The 27,223-nt window shown below is 47.5% G+C and overlaps 1 protein-coding gene across 1 annotated transcript in view; it reads left to right on the top strand.

Moving 5' to 3' along the window:
- Nucleotides 1-22,137: 22,137 nt before the first annotated feature.
- The window catches only part of SEMA4F (ssemaphorin 4F), a 321,938-nt gene continuing 316,852 nt past the window's right edge, over nt 22,138-27,223 (top strand). Inside the window, exon 1 of the mRNA XM_069632516.1 lies at nt 22,138-22,609. Coding sequence (XP_069488617.1) covers nt 22,477-22,609 — 133 coding nt within the window. The 5' untranslated portion in view covers nt 22,138-22,476. The remainder of the gene's footprint in view (nt 22,610-27,223) is intronic.

Genomic DNA, 27,223 nt, shown 5'->3' with positions numbered 1-27,223 from the left:
AAGTTGGATGATGATCTGGCCGCACACATCCATTTCATTCAGGAGATGTGGAGGGCAGGGATGGGAGAAGCGTGGGATAAGAATATGGTGATTTTTTAGCACATGTTAAACAAGGGTCTTCTGAAGGTAGTCCATCATGATTTAGATAAAGTTGTAGGGATGGAAGCCAAGAGTTGGCCAGAAATTCAGACACATATTGTGCATTTCTGTAAAAGGAAGCAAAAGAAAATGCAGGTACAAAAAGCAGAGCTAAGCTTGTTAAGTAAAAGCTGACGAAAATCTGTTTGGAAGGGGCATTGATTACCAGTCCCATGGAGGGACACAGGGACAATGTGACAACAGGGACCGCCCCTGCGAGCAGAAGGCTCTCACCTAGCATTCCGAAAAGCAATGAAAACCATGCTCTTCAACTAAACCTAGCTTGCACTCTACCCTCAATGGAACGCATCAACGTGCCCTAAACATAAACTCGTTATGAATGACTGTATAACAAACTCTGTCACAAATTCTCAAGGTACAACAAATTCAACATGTACTCGTTATCTGATTATTTGTAACCTGCCTCCATGACATGTAACCTTATCTATGTAACCTTGTAACCTTATGTATGTAACCTTATGTAACAAAGTCTGCCACATGTAACAGTGCCACAATGCCTTTGGGCTGTAGGTGCGCTACACAAATGTAAAAATGAATAAATAAATAAAATAATGTGAATTGGGTAAGACGCAGGGTACGAAGGATGGTTATTCCCTCGGTACAAGGCAAATGAGAGGGTTTCTGAGGAGCATGGGAGGATTTCCACGGGGAAGTGAGTCATTTGGAGGGTGCGGAGGCATGGGTCCCCAGTTAAATGGGCCAATCGGAAATAATTATGCTGGGTTGTATGGGATTCAATGTTGGTCGTGAGGAAGGATGGGAAACGTATCACGAGATTGTCAAGATGGGTCATTTCATTTTAACGTGGGAGCTCAACCCATGCAAGCCCCGACACCTGCCATATGCCCCAGGCTCTGCGCAATCAAAGCTGGTACGAGTACAACAGAACACAGCGACAGGGGCTGCACAGACCTATGGGATCCCACCGATTATATTTTATTTGTATTTAGTTCTGAAGAACTTTTACCAATATAGACAAACATATCAAAAATCATATCGTACATTAACATTTAGTATAAATATCAATCCCTACAGCAAATGCATCATTAATAAATTCAAAACAATATCTAAAATACAATTGAATTTTTAATTAAAATTTGATGTCATCCTCCAAATCTCTAAAACACATCACAGAAACTAAATCATCAATGCACCTCCCCAAAAGTCCATGTATTGCGCTATCTCGGATTTCTAAAATCGACACAACTTATATACCTAAAATGGATAAATAATACCTTATTAATTTCCCATATCTGTGTTCAGACAATAATCCCATAACTCAATAGACTTAATAGAATTATAAAAGCCTACACATTTCCCCATTATACACGTGTAATTGGAAGCCAACTGTGTACATTCCATGAAGACATGTTGTGCTATCTCCATTTGACCATAAAGTCGCCATGTACTCTCTTCCTTCGGCATTTTAATATGCGCACCTTGGGTAATCAACAAAGGGAGTTGATTAATGCGAAGGCAGAGCCTAAAACCCTGCAATGATGGGTTTGGGCACCGCAATACATAATGCTGGGGTTTTAAAAATGCATGTATGACCATAGCCACATGTACATATCTCCTTAGTGTGTAAAGATGTTCGTAATCCTGCACCCAGTCCCATTTCTGCATTTTGGCCTAAAAGATGTTTCCAGGATAAGGAAACATGTACCCCTAATAAAATCTGGGAACCTGTTAATTTTACTAGAGCACTCCAAATTCAATTTTCCAAACCCGATCTTACCACATTAGCCCCAAATATAAGTCCCATAGTTCCTGGCCAGCATCCCTAAAAGAGGGCATAAGGGATTCATTTTTTATTTAATGTACAGGACCACGGCGCATTAAGTAAGACTTGTGTACTTAATACAACCAGACCGAATTCTAATTGCAAGTAGGACATGGAGGTAGACTGAAGCATCCTTCTCAAACACTTTCCCTCCAGAACATCCAACCATACTAGATCACCCATAACCAAGACCTCCAGTCCATACAAATTGGCTGGAAAAAAGCTTTGATTGTACAGCTTAAGTATTCCCCAAGGGAATAGCCTGCAGTCTGTTTGGCAAACTTGTATATCAGCTGAGTATTACAGCGTGCTTTACTTTTTTCCTCTGAATGACAACAGCATAACTTCTTCTTTCCATCAAATCTAAGCCTAGATAAGGGTAATAAACTACATACTCTATATTGCTAGTTTGGCAACCAGTATAACACGGTTTACCTTATGCCTGAACCCTGCATAGCTTTGGTTTTGATCAAATTGATGACAAGATCGTTTTCTTTTGCGTAATCCACAGGAACCTCCAATTTAGCATGAATGCCCCTCACGGTTGGATCTATATGGACCAAATCATCAGCATAAAGCATACACGCCAGATGCTTAGATCCCATTTTCGCTGGGAGACCAATTTTCTGTAGCCTGCTGGGAGATCCGCCAGAGAGAGGTTGAACAACAGGGGAGTCAGCTCACACCCCTGCTCGACTCCCCTGTTAGTCCTCACCCCTTCTCACAATGTCCCAGCATCATACAACCTCAACCTCACCCCTGTATTTAAGTGTAGACCAACTAGAATGGCTAACAACCAGCTCGGGCAACCCATATCCCTTAATTTTTGTCACAGGATAGTTTGATTAACTATATCAAAAGCTGTACTAAAATCGACATATACCAAGTACAGGGCTGGGTTCCCCTTGGCTGTCGCCTATCTGATGAGTCTGTTCAATATCATGATGTTATGGGTGGTTGACGAGCCAGCCCGGAAATCGGTCTGCGGCGGATCAAGAATATTGTTATCCGTCACTCGATTTTGTAAGGCTACCAGGACAAAAGACGCAAACAACTTGCCGGTCGCATCCAATAATGAAAGTAGCCAGTAATTTGTTGGCGACTCCCTGTCCCCTTGCTTGTATACAGGCAAAAGTATTTCCTGCTGCAAGCACTCGGGAACTACCCTGTCAGAGCTTACCCTATCAAAGAGGATTTTTCAGACTCTGTCCAGCACCCCAGATCTGCCTTTAGGACTGCATTTAATAATCCCAGGGCCCTGGAGCTTTTCGATTTTGTAATTGCTGTATGTATCATAGCTGTACTAATATGCAGTGAACACCAACTCCCCTGCCCATGTATACCATACTCCACACCCGGACTGGCTGTCACAGAGTGAAGGTATAACACCCACCCCTGTTCACTAATGGGGTTGATTATACACTCTCTTTTATTACCCTTGGCAGTAGATATTTGCCAAATATGTCGTATTTTATTACTGGATATTACAGAGAACATATGTTGCCACCGTGCATTCTGGTCTGAATGGTTCTTTATTTCAACATAGCCCCATATTCGAGTTTTATAGACTTAATTTTCCACATTTGTAACCCATTGATTCTGTGGCATTTTTGCTCTTCCTGATCTCCCTTCTCTTTTCCTGTTTTGCATCTCGTACTACACGATCAAAGGCATTTGAGTGTTCCACAGAGACCCTAGATAGCCTTTTGATCCCCCTCCCAACCTCATTTGACCAGTGTTTCAACCGCAACTCTATCTCATTGCCACTAAGGCTAACAAAACTCTCAATCTCCCTAGAGACACTAACCAGCCTAGTGGCTTGGGTAATGCTCTTCTGGGTCCACTGCAAAATATTCCCCACCTGATTTGTATCCCACCGACTATGCCAGTACAGACATGAGAGAAAAGTCCTTTAGCCCAAGGAACAGTCACTTATTACACCAGAGCAAGTGTTTTTGGAGGGAGTCCTTTTTCGCTCCCCATTGCTAACATATACCAAGAGTAGGACAGCCCACAGTGGTCTCTGATGTGTCCAGTCCTGTCTGTTACTACCGATCCGGTAGAGGTCGATACGGGGGCCATGAAATCTTGCATTAAGGAAGGTGAGTTCCCCATGTCAGGCAAAACGATGTAAACATAGGGATTCTCTGGGGCTATCCTGTCGGTTCCTCATACTGAAGATCTGTGTATCAAGGTAGGTACACAAAATGTATCTGCTCCTTTGTTGTATTGCACAGCTATGCTGGTGAATCTTTTGGGCAGGGACACTTTGAGCAGACTACAAATGTCGATTGCTTTCATGGAGGAAGGTATAGTATACAACTCCAGGTTTGTATCCGATAAGAGAAGCAGCGTGTTTGCATGCACACTGTAGCAACAGCGCGATAAGCGGGAAGCCTGTACATTGAACGTTGTTTCTTTATGGGTTAATGGTTTTGTTGTGTTGGGTTCCCGGGATCAGACATCAGACATGGTGGGTACTGATTGAGTTTTTCTTTCTGCCAGTTGTGCAGCAGGAGGTAACACCAGGCACCATTGTAACGATTCTCTTAGAGGCAGCAGTGGCCAAGAAGAACAGGGTTGTTCTCTAAGGAACTGGTGAGGAAGGCAGAGAGTGGTGCACAGTTCTGTGCATCGATCCAACCTTGTCGCTAAGGGACGTGTCTGACAAGCAATTGTTCGAATAAACCGAGGACACAGGAGAGATGCTCTTTGAGATTGGGGTGCCTTTCCAGATAGCGATAGAGCAAAGCGAAGTACCATAGACCATGCTCATTGTTAAAAATACATGGCAACATCGGAGGGCGGATCTGGAAAACGTGCCGGACCATTTATGGACCAGCATTCCTCATAATGTAGGGCTGCAAAAGAGTACTGGAGCAGTGCGGATAGAATTGAAACCTGGTGCGATATTACCATGGGTGAAGCAGTACCCCATGTCTAATGAAGGGATTTAGGAGACCATTATGGCGTTGTTGAAGCAAGGCATAATGCAACCTTCTGTGTTTCCATGTAACACGGGCCGGGAGGATAGGTCAGGGGCAATGCGCTCGTCTTGGAAGCAGAGCAACACAGGTTGGAATCCCGGGCCCGCACTTAGAAACTGGTTCTCCAGTTTAGGCATGCTATACATAAACAATTATCACTACAACACGGCCAGCTGCTGTGTGAAGATAGTGAAGGGGTCCAGTTGGAGGATGGTCCAGGATTTACATCCCCCTCAATAATATTGGTGAGGCTGAATTTCCGGTGGTACCAAATCGTGCCACTATTCTCTGTAATATCGCTACTGGGTATACCCACTTCACAGTGATTGATTAAAAAATGCATTTTTCTCTGTCCCGTTAGAACCCTGATTCTCAGTACAACACAGCGTTTACGTATTATGGTCAGAGTGTTTTTAACTGGGTGGTTCAAATGGATTTGGGTAATTTACATGTGTCCAGTACAGTAATCCAGTACGTGGACAATTTGCTAGTCTGTAGCACTTCAGAGGAGCAGTGTAGATGAGATTCAATAACGCACCGCACTCGGCTTGCAGAGAAGGGGTACAAAGTGGACAAAGAAAAATTGCTCTACTGCCAGACCGAGGTAGTATATTTGGGTCAAGTAATATCGCCCGCAGGAAGGAAAGTAAAGCCAGAGAGAGCCACTGCAGTTCAGAATATACCTCAGCCATTCATGGTAAAACAAATGCAGCTGTTTTTGTGGCTCTGTAACTATTGTAGATCATGGATCTTTGACTACTCTAGTTACGTGAGGCCCTTACTACATGGACTTAAAGGGGTACAGAAGGTGAAGGGTGCGATAGAATGATCTGAAGAAATGGTGACTTCCGGGAACTCAAGGCTGCGATCTCCAATGCTTTCTCAAACTGGCAGGTGATGACAGGGGAACTAACCCACCTAGCATTGCTAGGTCACAAACCTTTCGACTATTATAGCGGACTCATACACCCAGTGATGCACGGACAGTCCCCTGCGAGCAAGCTTCAGCGGCAGCAGCTTTTACAATTCAAAGGTTTTCGACCGTTACCATGGGTTGCCCAGTGATATTGTATGTAGAGTATGCAGTCTTAGAAAAATCCAAGTCGACTTTGACGACTCAAAGAGTTTCAGTGTACAAGGTCATTTTATCCAATGCATCGATACATACCGTACAGGATAACCTAGTTAATCCTGCAACATTTATAGTCGAGGCAGTGAAACCTGATGACATTGTTCATGATTGTTCAACTTATGAGGGAGAAGAGGAAGCAAGGATGAATGTTAAAGAGGATGCCATGGAGGGAGGCGAGGTACTTTTTGTCGATGAGTCTTACACATTTAGGCCCTGATTCATGGATTATTTGCGCCGAAAAAAACGGGATTTGTGCGCTATTCTGCCCGCAAATCCCCATTTCTTAAACAGGGATTTGCAGGCAGAATGGCGCACAAATCCCATTTTTTTCAGCGCAAATAATCCATGAATCAGCCCCTTAATCGAGACACTGGTGAGAGGCATACATTTACAGCTGTTGTCTTAGGCCTTGAGGTTTCTGAATGATCTAACAAAAAAGTAACTAGCGTACTAGGCCTGACGGCATTTCTCCTAGCGCAAGTGCATGAAGTGAATCAGGCGCAACCAGATACGGAAGGGAAGTCAAAGGGGGTACAAAACAGGACTTACTAGGCCTAGTAAATTCAAGTCATGCAAGTGCAAGGGAGGGGGCAGTGGGAACCAGTTTGCCCAGTCCAGCAGGGCCCTGGTTTAAGTGCAGCAAGGTTACCCCTCTTATAGAATGTATGCAGAAAGTGCAGCAGAGGTTACCCCTCTCATGGAATGTATGCTGAAAGTGCAGTAGTGCTGAGCATAATGCAGAGGCCCAGAGGCAAGTGCAAAGACTGGCAGGTGAGCCTGGGACCTGTGAGGCTCTGGAGATGAGCCAGACGACCAGTCAGCAAAATCTGAAAATAGTTACGGGAGAGATGGAGGAGTGAGGCTGGAGAGAAAGAGAGAGGGGCTTAGCAAGAGAGAGAGAAAGAGGAAGAGGAACAATATTTTGTTCTCTAGATTGTATTAAAATGTGTAATTAAACGACAATCATTTGTAAATGTGCATGAATAAAACAGTATAACTAAAATGGTATTACAGGATTTGATTTGTAATTGGTTATTTGCAAATCGCTTATGCACAGGTGAAGTGCTTCAAGGCGGGAAGAGAACAAGGCAATACAATGGTCTTTCTTAGGCCTTGAAGTTTCCGAATGATCTAACAAAAATAACTAGCATACTAGCCCTGAGGCATTTCTACGAGTGCAAGTTCATGACAGAAGGGAAGGAGAAGGAAAGGGCATACAATCAATAAACTGCCGTACTAGACCCAACGACTTGTCAGATAGTCCAAGTGCATGACAAGAGTGGGAAGAGAAGGGGGAAAAGGACATACAGATCAATAAACTACCCTACTAGGCCTGGCGACAATCAGGTTGATTGATGACTGGTCATCTCTAATGTGCCTATAGACAAGTGCTTCAGGGACAACCAAGCTAGTGGGGGGGACAAAGGGAGGACAGGACAGACAATCTAGCTAGGCCTAGTGCATTCAAGGTCATGGAAAAGCGCAGACAGGAAGTGTGAGGAGGTGTCATAATTCGCCGGCCTTGGAAGCTTTGGCCGAGATGTAGGTAGGACTACACAGTTGAACGACGTGAGCGTTCTAGTCCGTTATCCTTTAAATACCCGGCAGTCACAAACGTGCATGTGTTGCAACTTCCATTGACTTGGAACGACTTACGCTTCGGAGTATCTTTTCTCCTGTAATATTGCCCTCTCCGCTTTCAGGCGGAGCCCTAACCGGTGCTGCGGTGTCTTTGCTGTCTCCGCTCTCAGGCAGAGCCCTAACCGGTGCTGCGGTGTCTTTGCTCTCTCTGCTCTCTGGAGGAGCCCTAACCGCTTCCGCTGTATCTATTTCCCCTTGTCTCCTATTCCCTTCCCACTTACCTCCTTGATTTCCTTTCCTATGCTGCTGCTCCCCTTCAGTTACTTCCGTCCGTGTCCAATTGCAGTACGGAACCTTCTTTCCTGCAGCCTTCCCGTGTCCTTTCTTGGTGCCTACTCACGTGTGTTCTGCCCTTCGGTGTTCTACACATAACACCCACGGAGATCATCACGGACTTGGTCTTGCTACGGCTGTCCACTCTTCAGCACAACCCGCCGGATCTGCAGCCTTCTCCAATCTTCTCCACAACACTGCATGCTGGGAATTGCAGTCCACACACATCCAATCAATCTGTACTACGGCTACTGGAACCTACAGCTCTACAACCCAGACCACGAAGTTACCCAGGGTTTTTCGGCAAGGCTTTTCCCTGGTGTGGGGTGGGCTCCCCGGAGCCCGTCCTTATCTCTGCAAACCAAAGGAGAAGAAAACAAAGAAGAAGCCCAACAGCTCCTGGAGAGAAAGAAAGTCAGAGCTTTCATCAGACGAATCATCAGACGTCCACACAGACTCAGGTGAGGAGGGGGCTAGTGATACGGGTACGGTTGATCAGAGTATTCTAACCAAATCTGAGAGGAGGGGGAGGGGAAACAAATGTGCCCAGTCCATCAGGGGCCTCGGTTAAGTGCAGAGAGGTTGCTCCTGTGGGGTACATTTACCAGCCCAGCAGAACTCCCCTGCACCACCAAACTGCATTTTCAGCAGTTACAAGAAGAATGGCTGCGCTGGCTCGGCTGAGCACATATTCCCCTGCATCACCAAAACTGTGTTTTAGCAGTTGCAAAAGTAATGGCTGCGCTGGCTATGCTGAGCGCATATGGGGCGAGATGAAACATAGAACACCCTGAGAATGGCTGCAGTATTTTCCTCATGTGCACCAAAAAGAAGAATTCAAAAGCAGCCTAGCTCAGCGATGCTATGCTGCCAGCTCAAGACTTTCAACTGAAAGAGAAAATGTTCTGTATTTAAAACGATTTTGCACTGGTGCTATTTCCATCTTTTCAACATTACACAGTTTGGTTCCAGTAAAACACATTCATGCACAGCTATCTTCAGGAGGAACACCATCAAAGGAGGGTCATTCCTCCCGGAAAGGCATTGTGTGTCAAGTAAAAACTGTGAAAGAGCAGAGAAATTCATTTCAGGCCATACGGCAAGCGTTTACTCTTGCAACAAAGTAACACAGACAAAACTCTTCACAAGAAGTTCTCTCTCCCTTTGCTTATGTCAGTTACAAAGAACCCTTCTTTTGAACAGATTCCTGTGTATTTGAAATTGACCCGCGCTATGGAAATGTTCTGAATAAAGATGCGAGGAAAATCGCATTTGTAAATGACCAGGGAAAGTAAAACGGACCCGTGTTGAACTGTCTGCAAAGCAGCGAGTTGATATTGTACACGCTCAATGGAAATAATACTGCAACATGCCCTGAAACAAAACTATATATGTTGGGAAGAAAAGCTGCAAATATATAAAAAATTGTACTCTGTGTAGTTTCTTTTTTTCCACAATAAGAACTTCAACATAATGGCTAGGCCCATAAATTGCTGCCAAACCAGTCTTTGCAAAGGCAGGCACTTCTAATGTGCCAGCCCCATGTGAAAGGAAGTTTCTTTTCCACATGAAAGGTCCAGGGGTGTAGGAAGTGGTGACTTTGTCAGACAGAGCGGCATTGCTGCAGCCTGGGACAATGGACAGCCCTGTCACTGAAGAGTGAATTCCTCTGAGATCTCTCCTCAGCTTCAACTGCCTAAGATCAAAGGGTAGCCATAGCAACCTCTGGGCAAAGCTGACCAGAGCATGACATTTGGCTGGGGGTTGAAAGGACTGCCCACTTTTGGGAACAAAGCCGGCCCATATCATTGAAAGGACTTTTCATATAAAGACATTTTTGTCAGCAATCTAAAGAAGCAGTAATGTAAAATGTTGACAGCTTGAATATAATTTTTGCGCCATGAAAATAAGACAATGTGGATCTTCCTAGCATGTGGGGGACGCAAACGCCAGTAAAATGGCATTACTGGAACAAGCGTACATGGTACAGTGAGGAAACTTAAATGCAAATATGTCCGACATTGATAAGCTTCAGTGTACCCATTTGAAGATTTTTAGAATAGTATGCTCCATGTGAAATATGGTATTTGCCTATCTAATTTTTATAAGGGTGATGTTTATAAATATGAGGGTTTGGTTTCATAACTGATTTTGCCGGGTGGGAGGTCCCTTCTCTGCTTTGCCCAGCTGATGCACTCTGCTGTCCACCGAGACCAGACACCAGTTGCCTCACTGTGTCCCAAGAGGAGAGCCGCCGCTGTGCAGTGACCAGACCCCTGTCCAAGACCCAGCTTGCTGTACACAGTACCCCATTCAAGTGCTCTTTGTAAGTATTACCCTTCCCCAGTACCCAACAAGCTGTATCCCTTGCTTTGTTACCTTGTATTATGTCCAATCCCATTGAAATCCTATCAGCCTAGTAAAATCTTAAATCATTAGAATCCTCTGTGTATCATGTCCTTAGGAAAATCTGTGCTAATCTGCATTTGTTAGCGCCATTCTTTCCAAATCAGTTCAGTCCGCTATGTAAGTCCTTAGTACTATTTGGAATAAATTAATTCCCATATAAAGAGGCACACTGTGTGAATGGGTTAACATTGCAAATTAACCTTTTCGTGGGCAGTGTCTTTCTTTAATAGTCTAGCCACTAAAAAATAGCCTCAGTAGAACCTGTCATGTTCCTCTTAAAACTGATTATGCCTGTGTAACTGCTTATTATAAAATCCAAGCTTTTCCCTTCCATCAAGCGTCACCCTTTCACTTTCATACTGTTATGTGTCTTTGTACATTAGCATTTAAACCGTTTTCCGATTATGTCTGCTTAACTCATTTTCCAAGCCGTTTTGCTATTTTAAACCTGTGAAACCAAGTAATTGCAATTTTGCCACTTGTGTTTCTTGCTGCACTGTATTTTTCCTTCGATTTTATAAAGCGTATGTCCGTTGTTTAGTACACTGCCTTGTAGCTCGCAGGTTTTCTTGACTCGTTAGTACAACCACACACATTCTTGCCTTATTGATTCAACCACACATGTAAAATACCATTTAGTAATTCAGAGTGCTATTTTGCTCATTTTTCAAGGGAGCTTAATCCGATTTTGGCCACCCCTCCAGGGGTGGTAGGTCGGATTTTCATTCTGATTTTTGCCTAGCATACCGGACTCCTTGCTACTTAATTTCACCCACACACACTTTGGTTAACAGGCGTTTGAGGTGGTGTTGCAGGGGGAATGCCTAACTGTGGTGCTATTTGAAAATACTACCCGAAAAGTAACCTTGCTGTCATTCATTCATTTGTGCATTGTGTATCTTATGTTAGAAGGTTAAACTAAGTGTACCCTATCATTTTATTGTGTAATTATCAGCACACTGGTGATTGCTGCCCTATACTGAATGTGTTTGATCACAGGTGTTCAGAAGAGCAGTTTCTATGCATCTGGCTGCTCTAAAGCCAGACTGATGTCATGGAGACAGCCAACTGTTTTGGTGGGGAGGTGTTAGGGAGAATTCTCTGTTTAGGCTGAATTTCCCTACCTAGTGAGTCCCCCAACAGCTTTGCTGGATTTCTGGGGTTTAATTTTTTTCTCCTGCCAAAAGTGAGACTCTTTTACCCTCACTCTTGGACATGTTGAAGTGTGTTTTCTTGGTTAAACCTTGTGTTGAATGGGCTATGGGGTCTTTTACTCCATAGGGCCTCATGTATTTTTGTGATGTGGGTCCCACAGCACCCTCTGTGCCGTGACCCAGGGGTGTCCTAGGGACTCCCCAACATAGACTCCATACCCTGGGACTGACTACTGTCTCCCAGGGCATGTAAAGTCACCAAAGACTTTGCTAGTCTTGAATCCTGAACAGAACCAGTACAAACCATCATATTGTGGACGTACTGGCTGGGGCAATTCGATTGCCCCAGGGTCTGTTAGTCGAGGGGGCACGTCTCCGTCCCCCCTGATCGAGTTTTGGCTGGTGGCAGTGGAAACTACTTTTTATATTCGACCGCGAATATTTTCCTATGGGATTTCCCATTGTTTTAGGCTAACACATTTAATTATTTATTTACGGTAGCCTTAAACATACCGCCGGTTTATATATTTATTTTTATAACTCCGGTTGGGACTTTTTGCCAAAACTTGATCCTAAAATGGCGTTGGTGTTCGCCTCTGTAACTCTGACCCAAAGTGGAGCCCTTTGTTCCACTTTTGGCGGGCTTCTCCACAGAAGCCCTCCAAAGTGGTGCCACTCTGTCTGGGGTACTTAGGAGGGGTGGAGGGGGATTTAGGCACCCTGGACTGAGTTACCTTGGTAACTCAAGTCGCACTCCGTCCTGATTGGCCCAAGTGGTGAGCCGCCCGGCTCACCACTTAGCATGTTTGAGTGACAGCTAGGCTGGGTGAATGGGGGTTTGCTGCATAAAAGCAGGGCTTTGGGGACTGGGACTTCAGAAGTCGCCACAGGACCAAGAATCCGACGAGGGAAGAGCTGAGCCGACCTGCTTCGACGACACCACCCGGTGGAGCCCTGCTGAACCGTCTCACCACTTTTTTTCCGACGACCGAGGAGAACTCTTAACGGAGTGGCTCCTTCCCTTGACTGGTGGGGACAACCAGTTTTCGCCTTCTTTCCGTTCTTTTGAGGTATCTCGTGGCCGCCTTGCCTGTGCCAAGCACCCCGGCATCCGGAATACCACACTTTACCCCCATACCGCGAAAGTCGGTACCAACCCTTTAACCGGAGGACTCCGCGGCTGGTTTCTTCCCGGGCAGTGCTACGACCTTTCTCTTCTGCTCTTCAGCGAGATATTCTTCTCCCCTGACCGACGTCGAGCCTTGCTGTCACTGCCTGGAACAACTGCCCCCGCTGGAGGATCCTTTCCGCTTAAGGTACTGTGTTCCGCCTGGCTTCCCTTGCTACCGACTGTACGGGGTAGATTTAGCCCCCGGCTTTCGAACCTGGGAGTGCCTGGGACACTTTGGCTAAACTTTCTGAGCCACTCTAAACTCTTTTTGACTCTTTGCAAGACTTTGAATCTCTAACTAACAGTGTGATCTTGGGCACATTTTCGCTCCGGCTACTCTAAGAGTGGGCCCTGCCTAGTGACTTTTGCTCACCTGTGACTTTAGTCTTCTTTAAAGCCTATTGCAAGTGTTCTGGACCTTAGAGTGGTGTGTCTAACCTATTTCTGCTTTTTCTCTCCCTTTCTTGGAAACTACTAGAGTGTCATCTAACGTTAAGCACTCACCTCTGTTTTAATTAAGTGGTGTTAACCTAGAGTTGTCTAGATAGGAGAAAGGATTGAACTTACTTTCATTATAACTGTGTTGAAGTGTTTTTACCATATTCGTTGCTAGAGTGTTTTTTACTTATGTGTGTTTTTAAATAAATAACTATATTCTTTTGAAACCAAGCTCTGGTCAGTGTTTGCTTGTGCTATTGTGTTTTGGTACATATTGTGTATACTTTGCATACTGCCTAACTCTTCTTGAGAGAGGTCTGACTGCTCAGCCACAGCTACCAGGTAAATCTGGGTGGTACAGACTGCTACCAAAGGGGTTTACTGCTCTACCTGTAGTCTTAAATCTTTTGCAGTGTTCCCCAAGGGAACTGCACAGGTTTCTGCCTAACACTGGTGTACAGCGGTGGGATTTGTATTGAGTATACATTTTATTGTGCTTTAGATACCTTAGTGCAACTAACCACAAAGCTTAGCACTGAAAAAGTAAAACCTCTAACATGTCAGTTATAGAAAGCTATAGTCAAGAGTCCCTTGCAGCCAAAACTGCTGATTGTTTAAGAGTGCTCTGTAAACATAAGGATCTCCTGACTAAGGGCAAGAAAATGGAGCTGATTGAAAGATTGTTAGCTAACCAAAGTCTGGGTGATGGTTCAGAGGAACCTACCACTCCAGCAACTGTAGATGACAGTATTGAAGTTAACATGGAGCAAAATGTTGATGTTTCTGAGGAAGAGTCAGAAGAGGAGGGTGAGGCTGTTGTAACTGTCCCCCCTAGGCCTCTGCCTGCTCTACCTGCTGTACCTACTGGACCTTTACCAGGTCCCACATTTAGTCCTCAGTACTTTGAACTGGAGAAAATGAAGCTAGAATTGGAGTATAAGAAACTTAATGCTCAAACTGACAAAGAACTAAGGCTAAGGGAAATGGAGCTCAAGTATGACTTAGAAATGAAGAAATTATCTGTTGAGAATGTTTCTCTCTCTGGCTCCTCTAGAAGTTCCAGTCCTAAAAGACCCCGGATGCCTAAAGAATTGGTTGGTATGTATGAGCCTAAGTTGGATGTGTTGGATTGGTTGTCTCTGTTTGAATATAATCATGGGCTCCAGAACATCACAGGAAATGACTTACTCACCTGGTTGTTCTCTAGGCTTCCCCCTGTTGCAACTGATGTGGTAATGGAGATGGGGGAGGAGGATAGGAAGGACTATGAATGTGTGAAACTAGCTTTAATAGCTAGGTTTGGGAAGACCCCTTCCCAGTATCTTAAGAGGTTTAGGAGCCTCAAAAAGCATGATGGTACCCCTTGGGCTACCTGGGTGAATGAATGTTTGAAAAACTTAGAGGGATGGATTAAGGGTTACAAGGTGAACACTTATGAAGGTATGAAGAATTTGTTTATGTTGGAGACTATTTATGATGCCTGCTCTCCTGAGCTCAGACAACACTTGGCTGATTCCAGGGAATTAGATTCCCGGAAACTAGCTAAGGCTGCTGACTTGTGGGTTGCCAACAGGGCCACTCACAAGGATTCTGGGGTAACTCAGAAGAAGGATGGGGAAAAACAGTCTAAGAAGGACTCCAAAGAGAATTCTAATACTACAAATTCCAAAGAGGGCCCCAAACAAAACTATAAGGGTAAGCCACAAGGGAAACCAAATCAGGCTAGTGTACCTTCTGGTCCCAGACCAGAAGGAGGTCAGAACAAGCCTCCATTCCAGCGAGCCTTTGGCTCATGCTTTGTTTGTAAGGCTACTGACCATGTGAAAGGAGATCCCAGATGTAAGGGTAAACCTTCAGGGGTCCAGCTTGCCTCCTTAGCCTTCGCTCCAGAAGAGGAAGTACATATGGCAAGTGGAAACTTTCTATTACTAGCTGATGAACCCACTGGAGTCTCAGCTAGTGTTTCTTTAGTCTCTCTGGGGTTGTGGGAGCAACAGAATTTAGATGTCTATAACTCTATCCCAGATAATACTAAAGAGTATTATAAGGACAGTGTCCAGGTGAATGGTCAGGAGACTCCTGCCATTAGGGACACTGGAGCCAGCATAACTGTGGTGGATGAATCATTTTTCAAGGCAGAGGATGTTGCTAAGGCACCCAAATGCCTCACCAAGTTAGCTGGTGGGCCTGTGCAGATGTGTCCCCAGTTACCAGTTCTCATCCAATGTAATGATATGGCTGTAAAAATACCTGTCAGTGTACAATGTGAAGTGCCAGGTAGGGTTCTGTTGGGTAATGACCTCAAAGCTCTTGGAGTTGTATCTCATACCCCCAGACCTCCTAGCAAAAGGTTTCAGGAACTCACAAAACCTGCAAGGGAGAAAACCCTGAGAGGGTTATCTCAGGAGATGATGACAGAAATCACTCCTCTACCACTGGAGCAACTTACTGCAGTAACTACCAGATCAGGAGCAAAGGGGCAACCCAAGACTCCTAGGAAAAAGCCAGCAGCAAGCACTCCAGTGCTTCCAACAAGGACTTCCCCGAGGTTGTCCAAAGTTACACCTGTAACTCCCCCTCCAGCTGAGGCTGAGAGGGAGGTACAACCCTGTGTGGTTGAGCTAGACTCTGAGGAAGAGCTAGAAGGAGGCCCCAACCTTATTGGAGATTTGGACCCTGAGGACCATCCTGAGCTGCAGTCTTTACTGGCAGAAGGTGGGCCTAGCAGGGCAGCTTTTCGTAAGGGGCAAAGAGAATGTCCAACTCTGGAGGGTCTCCGCCACCAGGCAGCTTCTCAAGCTGATGGGCAAGAGCCTGGGAAGTATAGGTTGCACTGGGAAGATGGCCTCTTCTACAGTGAACCCACTGAGTCTGAACCTGGAGACTACAAACGCCTTGTAGTCCCACAAGAAAACAGACAACAGTTCTTACAACTAGCCCATGAGATACCTTTGGCTGGCCACTTGAGTTTCAAGAAGACCAAGGAAAGGCTCTCACTCTACTTTTATTGGCCAAAGATGGGGGCTGAAGTAGATAGATATTGTAAGAGCTGCCATACCTGCCAGACTTCTGGTAAGGTTGGTTCCAAGAATGTGGCACCTTTAGTGCCTCTCCCAGTTGTGGGAGTCCCATTTGAGAGGGTAGGGATTGACATTGTTGGTCCCCTTGATCCTCCAACCTCCTCAGGCAACAGGTTTATCCTTGTTGTAGTAGACCATGCTACTAGATACCCTGAGGCCATTCCTATGAGGACTGTTACAGCTCCGGCTGTGGCTAAGGCCCTCCTTGGTATTTTTACCAGGGTTGGGTTTCCTAAGGAGGTAATCTCTGACAGGGGGTCAAACTTTATGTCCCACTACATGAAGGCCATGTGGAAAACCTGTGGAGTTACCTACAAGTTCTCAACCGCCTACCACCCTCAGACAAACGGGTTGGTTGAAAGGTTTAACAGAACCATGAAGAGCATGATAGGTGCTTTAGAAGAACCCCTTAAGAAAAAGTGGGACCTTCTACTGCCATGCCTTCTCTTTGCTTATAGAGAAGTCCCTCAGGAGGGAGTAGGTTATTCTCCCTTTGAGCTTCTCTATGGCCATCCAGTCAGAGGTCCATTGGCCCTGATTAAGGAGGGGTTGGAAGGTGCTCCTCCCCTCAAGCCAGTCAGAGTGACTGACTATGTGATAGGTCTCCGGAGGAGAATGTCACACATGATGGCAGAAGCAAGTGACAACTTGAAAGCTGGTCAAGCCCTGGTCAAACATTGGCACGACCAGAAGGCTAACATGGTTGAGTTTACTCAAGACCAGCTAGTTCTAGTTATGCTCCCAACAAGGCAGAGGGCCTTGCAAGACAAATGGATGGGACCCTTCAAGGTTGTGGGAAAACTTGGAGAGGTCAACTATCTGGTGGATCTGGGCAGACCCAGGGAAGCTCCTAGAGTCTTCCACACCAACCGACTAAAAGCATACATCTCCAGACCTGATGTAGGAGCCTTGCTTCTAGCTTCAGCTGCAGAGGAGGAAGAGAGTGAATCTCTCCCTGATCTCCTCAGAGGTGTACCTTTAGATGAAAAAGTTGAAGGAGTCAATCTCTCTTCAGACCTGACACCTGAGCAACAAGAGGAGTGCAAATCTATGTTAAATCAGTTTGCCTCCCTGTTCTCACTGTCACCAGGCTTGACCCCTTGGGGCCAGCATGAGATACTCACTGGTGACTGTCTGCCAGTCAAAAGCAGAGGATACAGAATGTCAGAACATATCAGAGCCCACATCAAAGGAGAGGTCAAGAAGATGCTTGATCTCGGGGTAATAGAGCCCTCTACTAGTCCATGGTCTAGCCCAGTTGTGTTAGTACCAAAGGCAGGATCCAAAGACTTGAGATTCTGTGTGGACTATAGAGCTCTAAATGCAGTCACCAAGACTGATGCCCACCCTTTGCCCAGGACAGATGAGTTGGTGGATAAACTTGGTGCAGCCAAGTACCTCAGCACATTTGACCTGACGTCAGGCTATTGGCAAATAGCCCTGACAGACCATGCCAAGGAGAAAACTGCATTTTCAACCCCAGTTGGCTTGTACCAGTTTAAGGTCATGCCTTTTGGACTGAAAAATGCACCTGCCACATTCCAAAGGATGGTGAACCAGGTTCTGGCTGGGATGGAAGATTTCTGCATGGCATACTTGGATGACATTGCAGTCTTCAGCCACTCCTGGGAAGAACATGTGAACCACCTAGGACATGTGTTGCAGGCTCTGAAACAGGCCCATTTGACAATCAAAGCCAGTAAGTGCCAGATTGGTCAAAGTAAAGTGGTCTACCTTGGACATGAGGTAGGAGGTGGAGAAATAAGGCCTTTGCCCAGCAAGATTGAAGCTGTGCAAAATTGGACAACACCAACTACTCAAACCCAAGTGAGAGCTTTTCTAGGCCTCACTGGGTATTACAGGAATTTCATTGAGAACTATGGGACCATAGCTTCTCCACTGAATGTAATCTCCTCTCCCAAATTCCCTAAGAAGGTAAAATGGAATGAGGAGTGCAATCAGGCCTTTGAAAAACTGAAGAGAGCTCTTTGCCAGGCTCCAGTATTGAGAGCTCCTGACTACCACCAACCTTTCATTGTACAAACTGATGCTTCCAATGTAGGTATAGGTGCAGTTCTAAGCCAACTGGATGAGAAGGGTAGGGAGCACCCCATTTGCTTCATCAGTAGGAAACTGAAGGATCCTGAGACAAGGTGGGCAACTATCGAAAGAGAATGCTTTGCTATTGTGTGGGCACTGAAGAAGTTTAGGCCATACTTGTATGGTTCTACTTTTGTTATTCAGACTGACCACCAACCCTTGAGATGGTTAATGCAAATGAAAGGGGAAAATCCAAAACTATTGAGATGGTCAATCTGCCTGCAAGGGTTTGATTTCACCATTGAGCACAGGTCAGGGTGTCACCATCAAAATGCTGATGGACTCTCTAGGATGTATATCATCGACTAGAGGTATGAGGTTCATCCAGGAGTGGATTAAATCCTCCTGTCCCTTAGTCTGGGGGGGGCGAGTGTTAGGGAGAATTCTCTGTTTAGGCTGAATTTCCCTACCTAGTGAGTCCCCCAACAGCTTTGCTGGATTTCTGGGGTTTAATTTTTTTCTCCTGCCAAAAGTGAGACTCTTTTACCCTCACTCTTGGACATGTTGAAGTGTGTTTTCTTGGTTAAACCTTGTGTTGAATGGGCTATGGGGTCTTTTACTCCATAGGGCCTCATGTATTTTTGTGATGTGGGTCCCACAGCACCCTCTGTGCCGTGACCCAGGGGTGTCCTAGGGACTCCCCAACATAGACTCCATACCCTGGGACTGACTACTGTCTCCCAGGGCATGTAAAGTCACCAAAGACTTTGCTAGTCTTGAATCCTGAACAGAACCAGTACAAACCATCATATTGTGGACGTACTGGCTGGGGCAATTCGATTGCCCCAGGGTCTGTTAGTCGAGGGGGCACGTCTCCGTCCCCCCTGATCGAGTTTTGGCTGGTGGCAGTGGAAACTACTTTTTATATTCGACCGCGAATATTTTCCTATGGGATTTCCCATTGTTTTAGGCTAACACATTTAATTATTTATTTACGGTAGCCTTAAACATACCGCCGGTTTATATATTTATTTTTATAACTCCGGTTGGGACTTTTTGCCAAAACTTGATCCTAAAATGGCGTTGGTGTTCGCCTCTGTAACTCTGACCCAAAGTGGAGCCCTTTGTTCCACTTTTGGCGGGCTTCTCCACAGAAGCCCTCCAAAGTGGTGCCACTCTGTCTGGGGTACTTAGGAGGGGTGGAGGGGGATTTAGGCACCCTGGACTGAGTTACCTTGGTAACTCAAGTCGCACTCCGTCCTGATTGGCCCAAGTGGTGAGCCGCCCGGCTCACCACTTAGCATGTTTGAGTGACAGCTAGGCTGGGTGAATGGGGGTTTGCTGCATAAAAGCAGGGCTTTGGGGACTGGGACTTCAGAAGTCGCCACAGGACCAAGAATCCGACGAGGGAAGAGCTGAGCCGACCTGCTTCGACGACACCACCCGGTGGAGCCCTGCTGAACCGTCTCACCACTTTTTTCCCGACGACCGAGGAGAACTCTTAACGGAGTGGCTCCTTCCCTTGACTGGTGGGGACAACCAGTTTTCGCCTTCTTTCCGTTCTTTTGAGGTATCTCGTGGCCGCCTTGCCTGTGCCAAGCACCCCGGCATCCGGAATACCACACTTTACCCCCATACCGCGAAAGTCGGTACCAACCCTTTAACCGGAGGACTCCGCGGCTGGTTTCTTCCCGGGCAGTGCTACGACCTTTCTCTTCTGCTCTTCAGCGAGATATTCTTCTCCCCTGACCGACGTCGAGCCTTGCTGTCACTGCCTGGAACAACTGCCCCCGCTGGAGGATCCTTTCCGCTTAAGGTACTGTGTTCCGCCTGGCTTCCCTTGCTACCGACTGTACGGGGTAGATTTAGCCCCCGGCTTTCGAACCTGGGAGTGCCTGGGACACTTTGGCTAAACTTTCTGAGCCACTCTAAACTCTTTTTGACTCTTTGCAAGACTTTGAATCTCTAACTAACAGTGTGATCTTGGGCACATTTTCGCTCCGGCTACTCTAAGAGTGGGCCCTGCCTAGTGACTTTTGCTCACCTGTGACTTTAGTCTTCTTTAAAGCCTATTGCAAGTGTTCTGGACCTTAGAGTGGTGTGTCTAACCTATTTCTGCTTTTTCTCTCCCTTTCTTGGAAACTACTAGAGTGTCATCTAACGTTAAGCACTCACCTCTGTTTTAATTAAGTGGTGTTAACCTAGAGTTGTCTAGATAGGAGAAAGGATTGAACTTACTTTCATTATAACTGTGTTGAAGTGTTTTTACCATATTCGTTGCTAGAGTGTTTTTTACTTATGTGTGTTTTTAAATAAATAACTATATTCTTTTGAAACCAAGCTCTGGTCAGTGTTTGCTTGTGCTATTGTGTTTTGGTACATATTGTGTATACTTTGCATACTGCCTAACTCTTCTTGAGAGAGGTCTGACTGCTCAGCCACAGCTACCAGGTAAATCTGGGTGGTACAGACTGCTACCAAAGGGGTTTACTGCTCTACCTGTAGTCTTAAATCTTTTGCAGTGTTCCCCAAGGGAACTGCACAGGTTTCTGCCTAACAGGAGGGTAAACTGAGAGATAGCCAACTTCTGCAAGAGTTTTCCAGGAAAGGATTGATAGAGATCGGGCGATAGTTTACTGGAATGGAAGAGTCAGCAGAGGATTGTTTGAGCAGTGGGTGCACAAGAGGGAGCTTGAGAAAAGTGGGGAAAACTCCAGCAGCGAAGGAGAGGTTAGCCGGAAGGAGAGAATCGATGTGGCCCTTGATGGTTTTGGAGGGGCAGGGGTCCACCTGTCTGAAAGAGGTTTTCATAGCCCGGACTTATCTGGAAACATATTTAAATGATAGATTTTTTTGCACTGCATATACACATAAAGAACCTAAACGATTACAGCATACTCACATACATGGCAACCCTCCCTATTTTGGCAGGAGGCACCCGATTTTTCGTGAAAAAATATCACTATTTTTCACGTTCTCCCGCCTAATTACTTCTAGCCCCAACGCATCACTATGGGAAAATGTGCAACTCCTGATTTTTCCGATGAAATCTCCCACCCAGGTGAGTTGGAATGTTGGCATGTCTGCATGCATGCTAACCCTCCCGATTTAGGTGGGGTTACTTTAACCCCAATGCATTCCTAGGGGGAAATATTGGTCTCCCGACTTCCCTGTGAGGATCTCCCTCCCAGGTGGCTCTGCATGTTGGCATGTATGTGTCTGTACTCCTATAGTTCTGAAGATCACATCACAGTATGGTCTGGAAGCAGTGCACAGGTTTGGCGCAGGTAAAGATGCGGTTTGTGTCTGGTGCGCTGGCACCCCTCTGGTAGCCTCTGCTGGGACTCGTTCCATGTGAGACTGGAGACTGGAGGGCCGGGGTGTAAGGCAGGTGCTGCAGGTGCGGTCACGGGGAGCGGCGGGGCCGGGGACGCGGGATGTGACACACCGCTCTCAGCCGGCGCCTCGTCCACATCCGGGGCGCACCGGAAGTCCTGCCGCGCCTCCTGCTGCTTCAGGTGAGGAGGAGCGGCGCACCTGAAGCAGGAAGTCACCGCCCCCTTCCGCCCCAGAGGAGACGTGCGGACGCAGAAGGGCGTAGCGCGTGCCGTCACGTCCAAGCCGCCGCTCCTCGCGCGTCCTCCATGCGGCAGCGTGCCTGACGTCACAGAACGGCACCTGCGCAACGTGACGTCACGTGAGACGCTCGTATGACGCTTCCAAGCAGCGTCAGAGGGGTGACGTCAGAGGCGGGAAGAGCGGCGCTGGAGGGTGGTACAGTGACTTTGGGAAATAATGCCACCGGGGCCCTGTGACGTCACACGCCGCCGGTACGAGCGGGTGGAAGTGGGGCTTCAGTGAGGCGGCGTGACGTCACACTGCGACCTGCACTGCGGGGCCGAGGAGATTGTGAGGCGTCGGCGCGAGCAGCGGAGCGGCGTGTGGGGGACCTGCTCGGGTGGGCGTGGCCGGGGCGTGGCCAGGGCGCAGCATCAGCCCGCAGGCAGCTCAGGAGGTCACTCAGAAGAGGCGGTGCCCAGGGAAGGAGTGGCGGCACTGAGGAGAAGGAGCGTGCAAGGCGGCGGCGGCGATATCCCCGGCCGGGACTGCCAGCCCATCCTCGCCTCTGCCAGCCAGGAAGGGGAGCGCCCCGGGCATGGACTGCAGGTGCTGCTGCTGAGAGGCCCGCGCCCCGCTGGACCCTGGAGGATGGCAGGCGGCCCCGGGGACCACTGGACCCCTCCCGCGGGGGTGTCTATCCTCCTGCTGCTGACATCCTGCGTGCTGCCCGGCGCCGCCCTGCTCCCCAGCCTGGTGCCCCGCACCGCACCCCCGCCGCAAGGTAAGCCACAGCGCCGGCCTGGGCCTCTAGGCGCTGCTAGCGCGTGCCTGAGCAATGCCTGTGCCTGCATGACCTGCACTGCAGCTCCAGGTGTTTCTAATGGGCTGAGCCGGTTGCATCTTCGGAGCAGGCGTGTGATCCCACCCTGCATATGTCTGAGCAATGGGAGGAATTGAGTGGCTGCAGGACTGCAGCTGTGTGCGCTGCATAGAATATACACGTAACAGTGATTTGGGTTCACGTGCCCCGCCTTCGTGAATCTCAAGGATTGAGACACTTGTGTGTAGGCGCGTCATAAATGCCATATCGTATCCACACGGAAGCTGAAAGCGACCGGGGGGGGGGGGTGTCTGAGGTCTGATTATCAATGGACGGATTATTCCACTTAAGAAAAGCTGTCGGGCTTTCTTTGTTAGTCATAGTCCCCACCCTAAGGTGTGGTGTCCGTGTTACAGTGGCCCTGGGCAAGCAGCTGGAGATTTAGCCAGCGTGCTTATTCTATGTAATATGCCACATGTGCGCCGAGCACTGCATTGTGCCGTGCAGTGCGTTACCTCGATTTTAAAAGATGCAGCCAGTGTTTGGGGTATGGCTTTAGTAGTTTGATGTGGGTTTTGGGGGGTGTTGGATTTGACCATGCAGCCAGATGTCTTGTGTGAGGGGTTTGGTTTTCTATTGTGGTGGAGCGCCATGCCGTATTGTGCCTGTTGCCACAGTGGTGTGAGGAATTCGACCATCCGCGGGGTGGGTGTGCGTTCGCCTGGCATTTTTTGAACTTTTAAATGAAATTGAATGATGGTAGATCAGCCTCTGGAAATGTGCGGGGCGAATCCACACACCTTTTTATATACTCACTGCGCGACATACACATAGACCAATGGTATCTGCCAGGTGGAGTACATGATGCATCTCAGATGGGGGAGGGACGAGACCTTCCTCCTGCCATGGCCAGCCTAATTACCCTCTGCAGGTGGCGACAGCCCTTAACATGCCAATAGAGTATACTTCAAACAGGCCCACATGGGGCCTGGCGGCAGAGGTTCAACAAAATAACAGGAAAACCCCAACAACCTTTGATATGCACTGTCAACTTGAAGCCAGCTCCCCACTTTCAGTATCAAGGGCAGTGACATGTCATGTCTGGGAACTATGTGCTTGCAGAAGGCAGACTCCGCAGGGCTCCCCCACCATCCAGAAGGTACGCAAATGTGATTTGCTGGAGAGAGACCTCCTGCTTTAATTGCTACCCACGTAGCTCCATGAACTAGAAAGACCCTTTGATCTACACCAGGCATGTTGAAGTGTGGGACATGGTCCACCCTTTACCGTTTCTGTTCCAAAGCACTCTGGTTATGACCTCATGCATATAGAAGATTGTTGGTGGGGACCCATGATTGTTTCATTAATTGCTATACCAACTACCCTCCTGTCAATATCCAGAGTGCATCCCTTTTCTTTCTCTGAAACTGTCTTCTGCATTCCTTTACAGAGTGGGTTGTATTTTGTGGTGTGCTTGTTGTGCAGTGCATACTAATGTTTCTCAGCTTTGGCTCTTGCGGATTGCCTCTTGGTGAGTAAGAACTGATGTGAAGAGTTGAGGTGGTGAGGGAATGTTCATGCCCAGCTAGTAAGAGGCAACTTTATTTTTTTTAAAAAAATGTTTTAACCCGATTGTCATTGTCTTCAGATTGGGGCATAAAATTGTCTTGAGCGCCAATGAAAAAGTGGCCCACTGTTGCAAATTGCAAATCATTCCTATTGTGACTGGCTGTTTTGAATAGTACCCAAGGGGTATTTTAAAGAATGTGTATTCAGAAACCCTAGCTACATTGGCCAACAAACTGGGCCAGTTTAACCCATTTTGTGTTTTTGATTCGAGCATTGCCCTTTAGGCCTGGTTCAGATACTTGTCTGGGCGGTGCTTGATGTACCAGTCGTGGGCTTATTGGGGGGGTTGCTGGCCTCACTGTTGCCGCAATTGTCTGCTAGGCCGACTTTGGAAAGATGAGGCTTTGGTTAGCCGTGTGCATGGTATGCCAGTTTGTTCTCGGCTAGTGGCAGATAAGCCCGTGTTATCATATTGGATAGAATCCTAAATCACCATAAGCCCGAGATTCGAACATACACTACGGTTTGGACCACAAATGTAGCAAGAGGCCTAAATAGCTGCCGAGAGTTTGACCAATGTTTCGACTGCCAAAAAAAACGGCCAGAAATTCGTACTATATGGCTATTCATGTCTAAAGATTCCAGGGGTCAGCAGGCCGCCTTTTTATAAAATGTGAGCAGGTTTATATGCCAGATGATAAAGTCGTGGGGGGTGCCTAATCTTAAATCTTCTCTGGTGGCCTGCAGCGGGGGAGGATGCTGTGGTTTTGTTTGAGTGAGTGAGTGGGCGGCAAAGACTTTCTTAAGCACGCATTGTTCTCTTCGAGACAGAGGCCCCTGGGTATGGCCTTAATGCCAGGGTCCAGGCGTTCCAGGGGAGAGGTCCCTGCACCCAAGGCTGTCTGCCTGAATTGGCTGGTTAGACCGGACTTGCCTGGATGTGGCCGGTGCATCCTCCTTTGTGGGTATTCTGGCCTTGCCCCTCCTCGCCGGACCTTTGGTGCGTTATTACCTCTCCCCCACACACCTAGACTCCACAGGCTCACGGATGCTCTGTTAGTACAGGCTCATTCGAGTAGTTTATGACTATGAAGTTTGGGGGGCTGGTAGCTCATCCGTATTCCTTTTTTCATTTTCCATTTTTGTGAGAGCCAGATCTTTGTCGTTAGGAACACGAGTACCCTGCGCCCTTCCGTATCCTGTTGTCTTCAAGGCTTACCCCTGCAGCATTCTCTTGGTGTAATAACTCGGAGGCGGGACCCTCCCAAGGCCTACCTTGGCCTCAGAATTATTGCCTGTGTCTTATTGCACATCTGTCTGGTGATGGGCAGCGAGTGGAGGGATCCTGGCAACGGGCCTCGTAGAGTACATGGGCAGAGCAATGCATGTGCCATGTACTTCAGATGAAGGCTAACCAAATCCCGCAGCCCTTGAAGGCTCCCCCTCTCTCTGTGATCTCCATGTTCCCCACTCTGCCTTGTCAGTGTTTGGAGAATTGCTATTTTAACCGTCTGTGGTGCGATTGCAACTGCTACCTCCCCGGCTAGATAGGCTTTGTTTCATTAAATTGTTCCTCGCTTTTTTGTGGCAAAGCTTTTGGTGTCTCAACAGCGTTCACAGAGTACCACAAATATTCCTGCAGTCTGTAAGAGCCATTACATAAGATTATTGACCAATGCAGATAAGAGCTTTGGAGTTTAAGCTGTTTCCTTTCCTTAAATATTGCTGGTCAGTGGCTCGCCCCGCGCAGCCCAGAACTATTCCTATAGCCCCAGTTCATCTAGATTAGAAGTTCTAGAACCCAGAATGTTGTTGGTGCAGCATCATCGGAGAGCCATATACCCTCCATCTTAATGGTGATCGGTGGGACGAAGCAATTGTGCATTGGTTCTTGCCTAATGCTGGGAATCGCCAAAAATAGAAAACATACAGATGCTGTGCCTTTGTCGGTGGAAAATGCCAGCCCTTTACTGATAAGTGTCCATGAGTGGCAGTGCTTTGAATGGGACAGCACGGTCCCTGATCTGCGAGGGGCTGGTCATGTCCCACGGAAAGGAGGGACGCCCGCTCTGCGGGTGAGAGGTGAGTATTCTATGAATTCCTGGGCTTTTATGCTGCGGAATCGCCATTCTATTGGTCTCAAGGTGCCCTTCCTTGTCGGGATGGAGAGGAGGGTGGCAGTGGAAATGTGGCCTCGGGGTGCACGAGGGCCTCCAGATGTGCTCGCGCTGTGTAGTGAAGGCGTCCTCTCTGCTGAGTCTGCCACATGTTCCTGTGCCCTTTTAGAATAGTTGCCAGCACACATTACGTCTCTGCATTAGTTTTATTATTTAAAAGAGTAAAGGGCCCTACTGGCGTGGCCAGAACGGACCTGCAGTTCTATAGGTGTATGTGGTGTGCCCTGAGTTCAAAGTGGGCGGGAACTAAAGGTACGAGCAGTAGCGGCCCCAGGTCTGCCTGTGCCCTGGGCAAGCAAGATGTGTGCCCCGAACAACAGAGCCGAGCACCCTGCTATTCTTGTAATGCGCCTTTAAGGGCGCTTTTCGTTCAGCTCAGTGTCATGTAAAGAGCGCCTATTAAAGAAATCATAGGCGCTGTTTACATGAATCAGAGCTGGAGGCAAGGCGCCCTTTATTTGCTGCCCTCTGGGCGCGCCTTGAGCCAGCGCTGGGTACGACGTTCCCGTACGTTTTGGGCAAATCATTCCCTTACTGAACCAGCCTGGGCCGTGGTGCTGGCAACACTCCAGTGCCACGCCGTGCTGCGCTATCCTGCAGGTGCTGGCAACACTCCTCCTGCAGGTGCTGGCAACTCTCCAGTGCCACGCCGTGCTGCGCTATCCTGCAGGTGCTGGCAACACTCCTCCTGCAGGTGCTTGCAACACTCCAGTGTCACGCCGTGCTGCGCTATCCTGCAGGTGCTGGCAACACTCCTCCTGCAGGTGCTGGCAACACTCCAGTGTCACGCCGTGCTGCGCTATCCTGCAGGTGCTGGCAACACTCCTCC

This window comes from Ambystoma mexicanum, chromosome 6q, assembly GCF_040938575.1.
Source record: "Ambystoma mexicanum isolate Mex_15411 chromosome 6q, UKY_AmexF1_1, whole genome shotgun sequence".
Lineage (NCBI taxonomy): Eukaryota > Metazoa > Chordata > Amphibia > Caudata > Ambystomatidae > Ambystoma > Ambystoma mexicanum.
The sequence above is the reverse complement of the archived record's forward strand: the minus strand, read 5'-3'. Positions and strand labels throughout refer to the sequence as shown.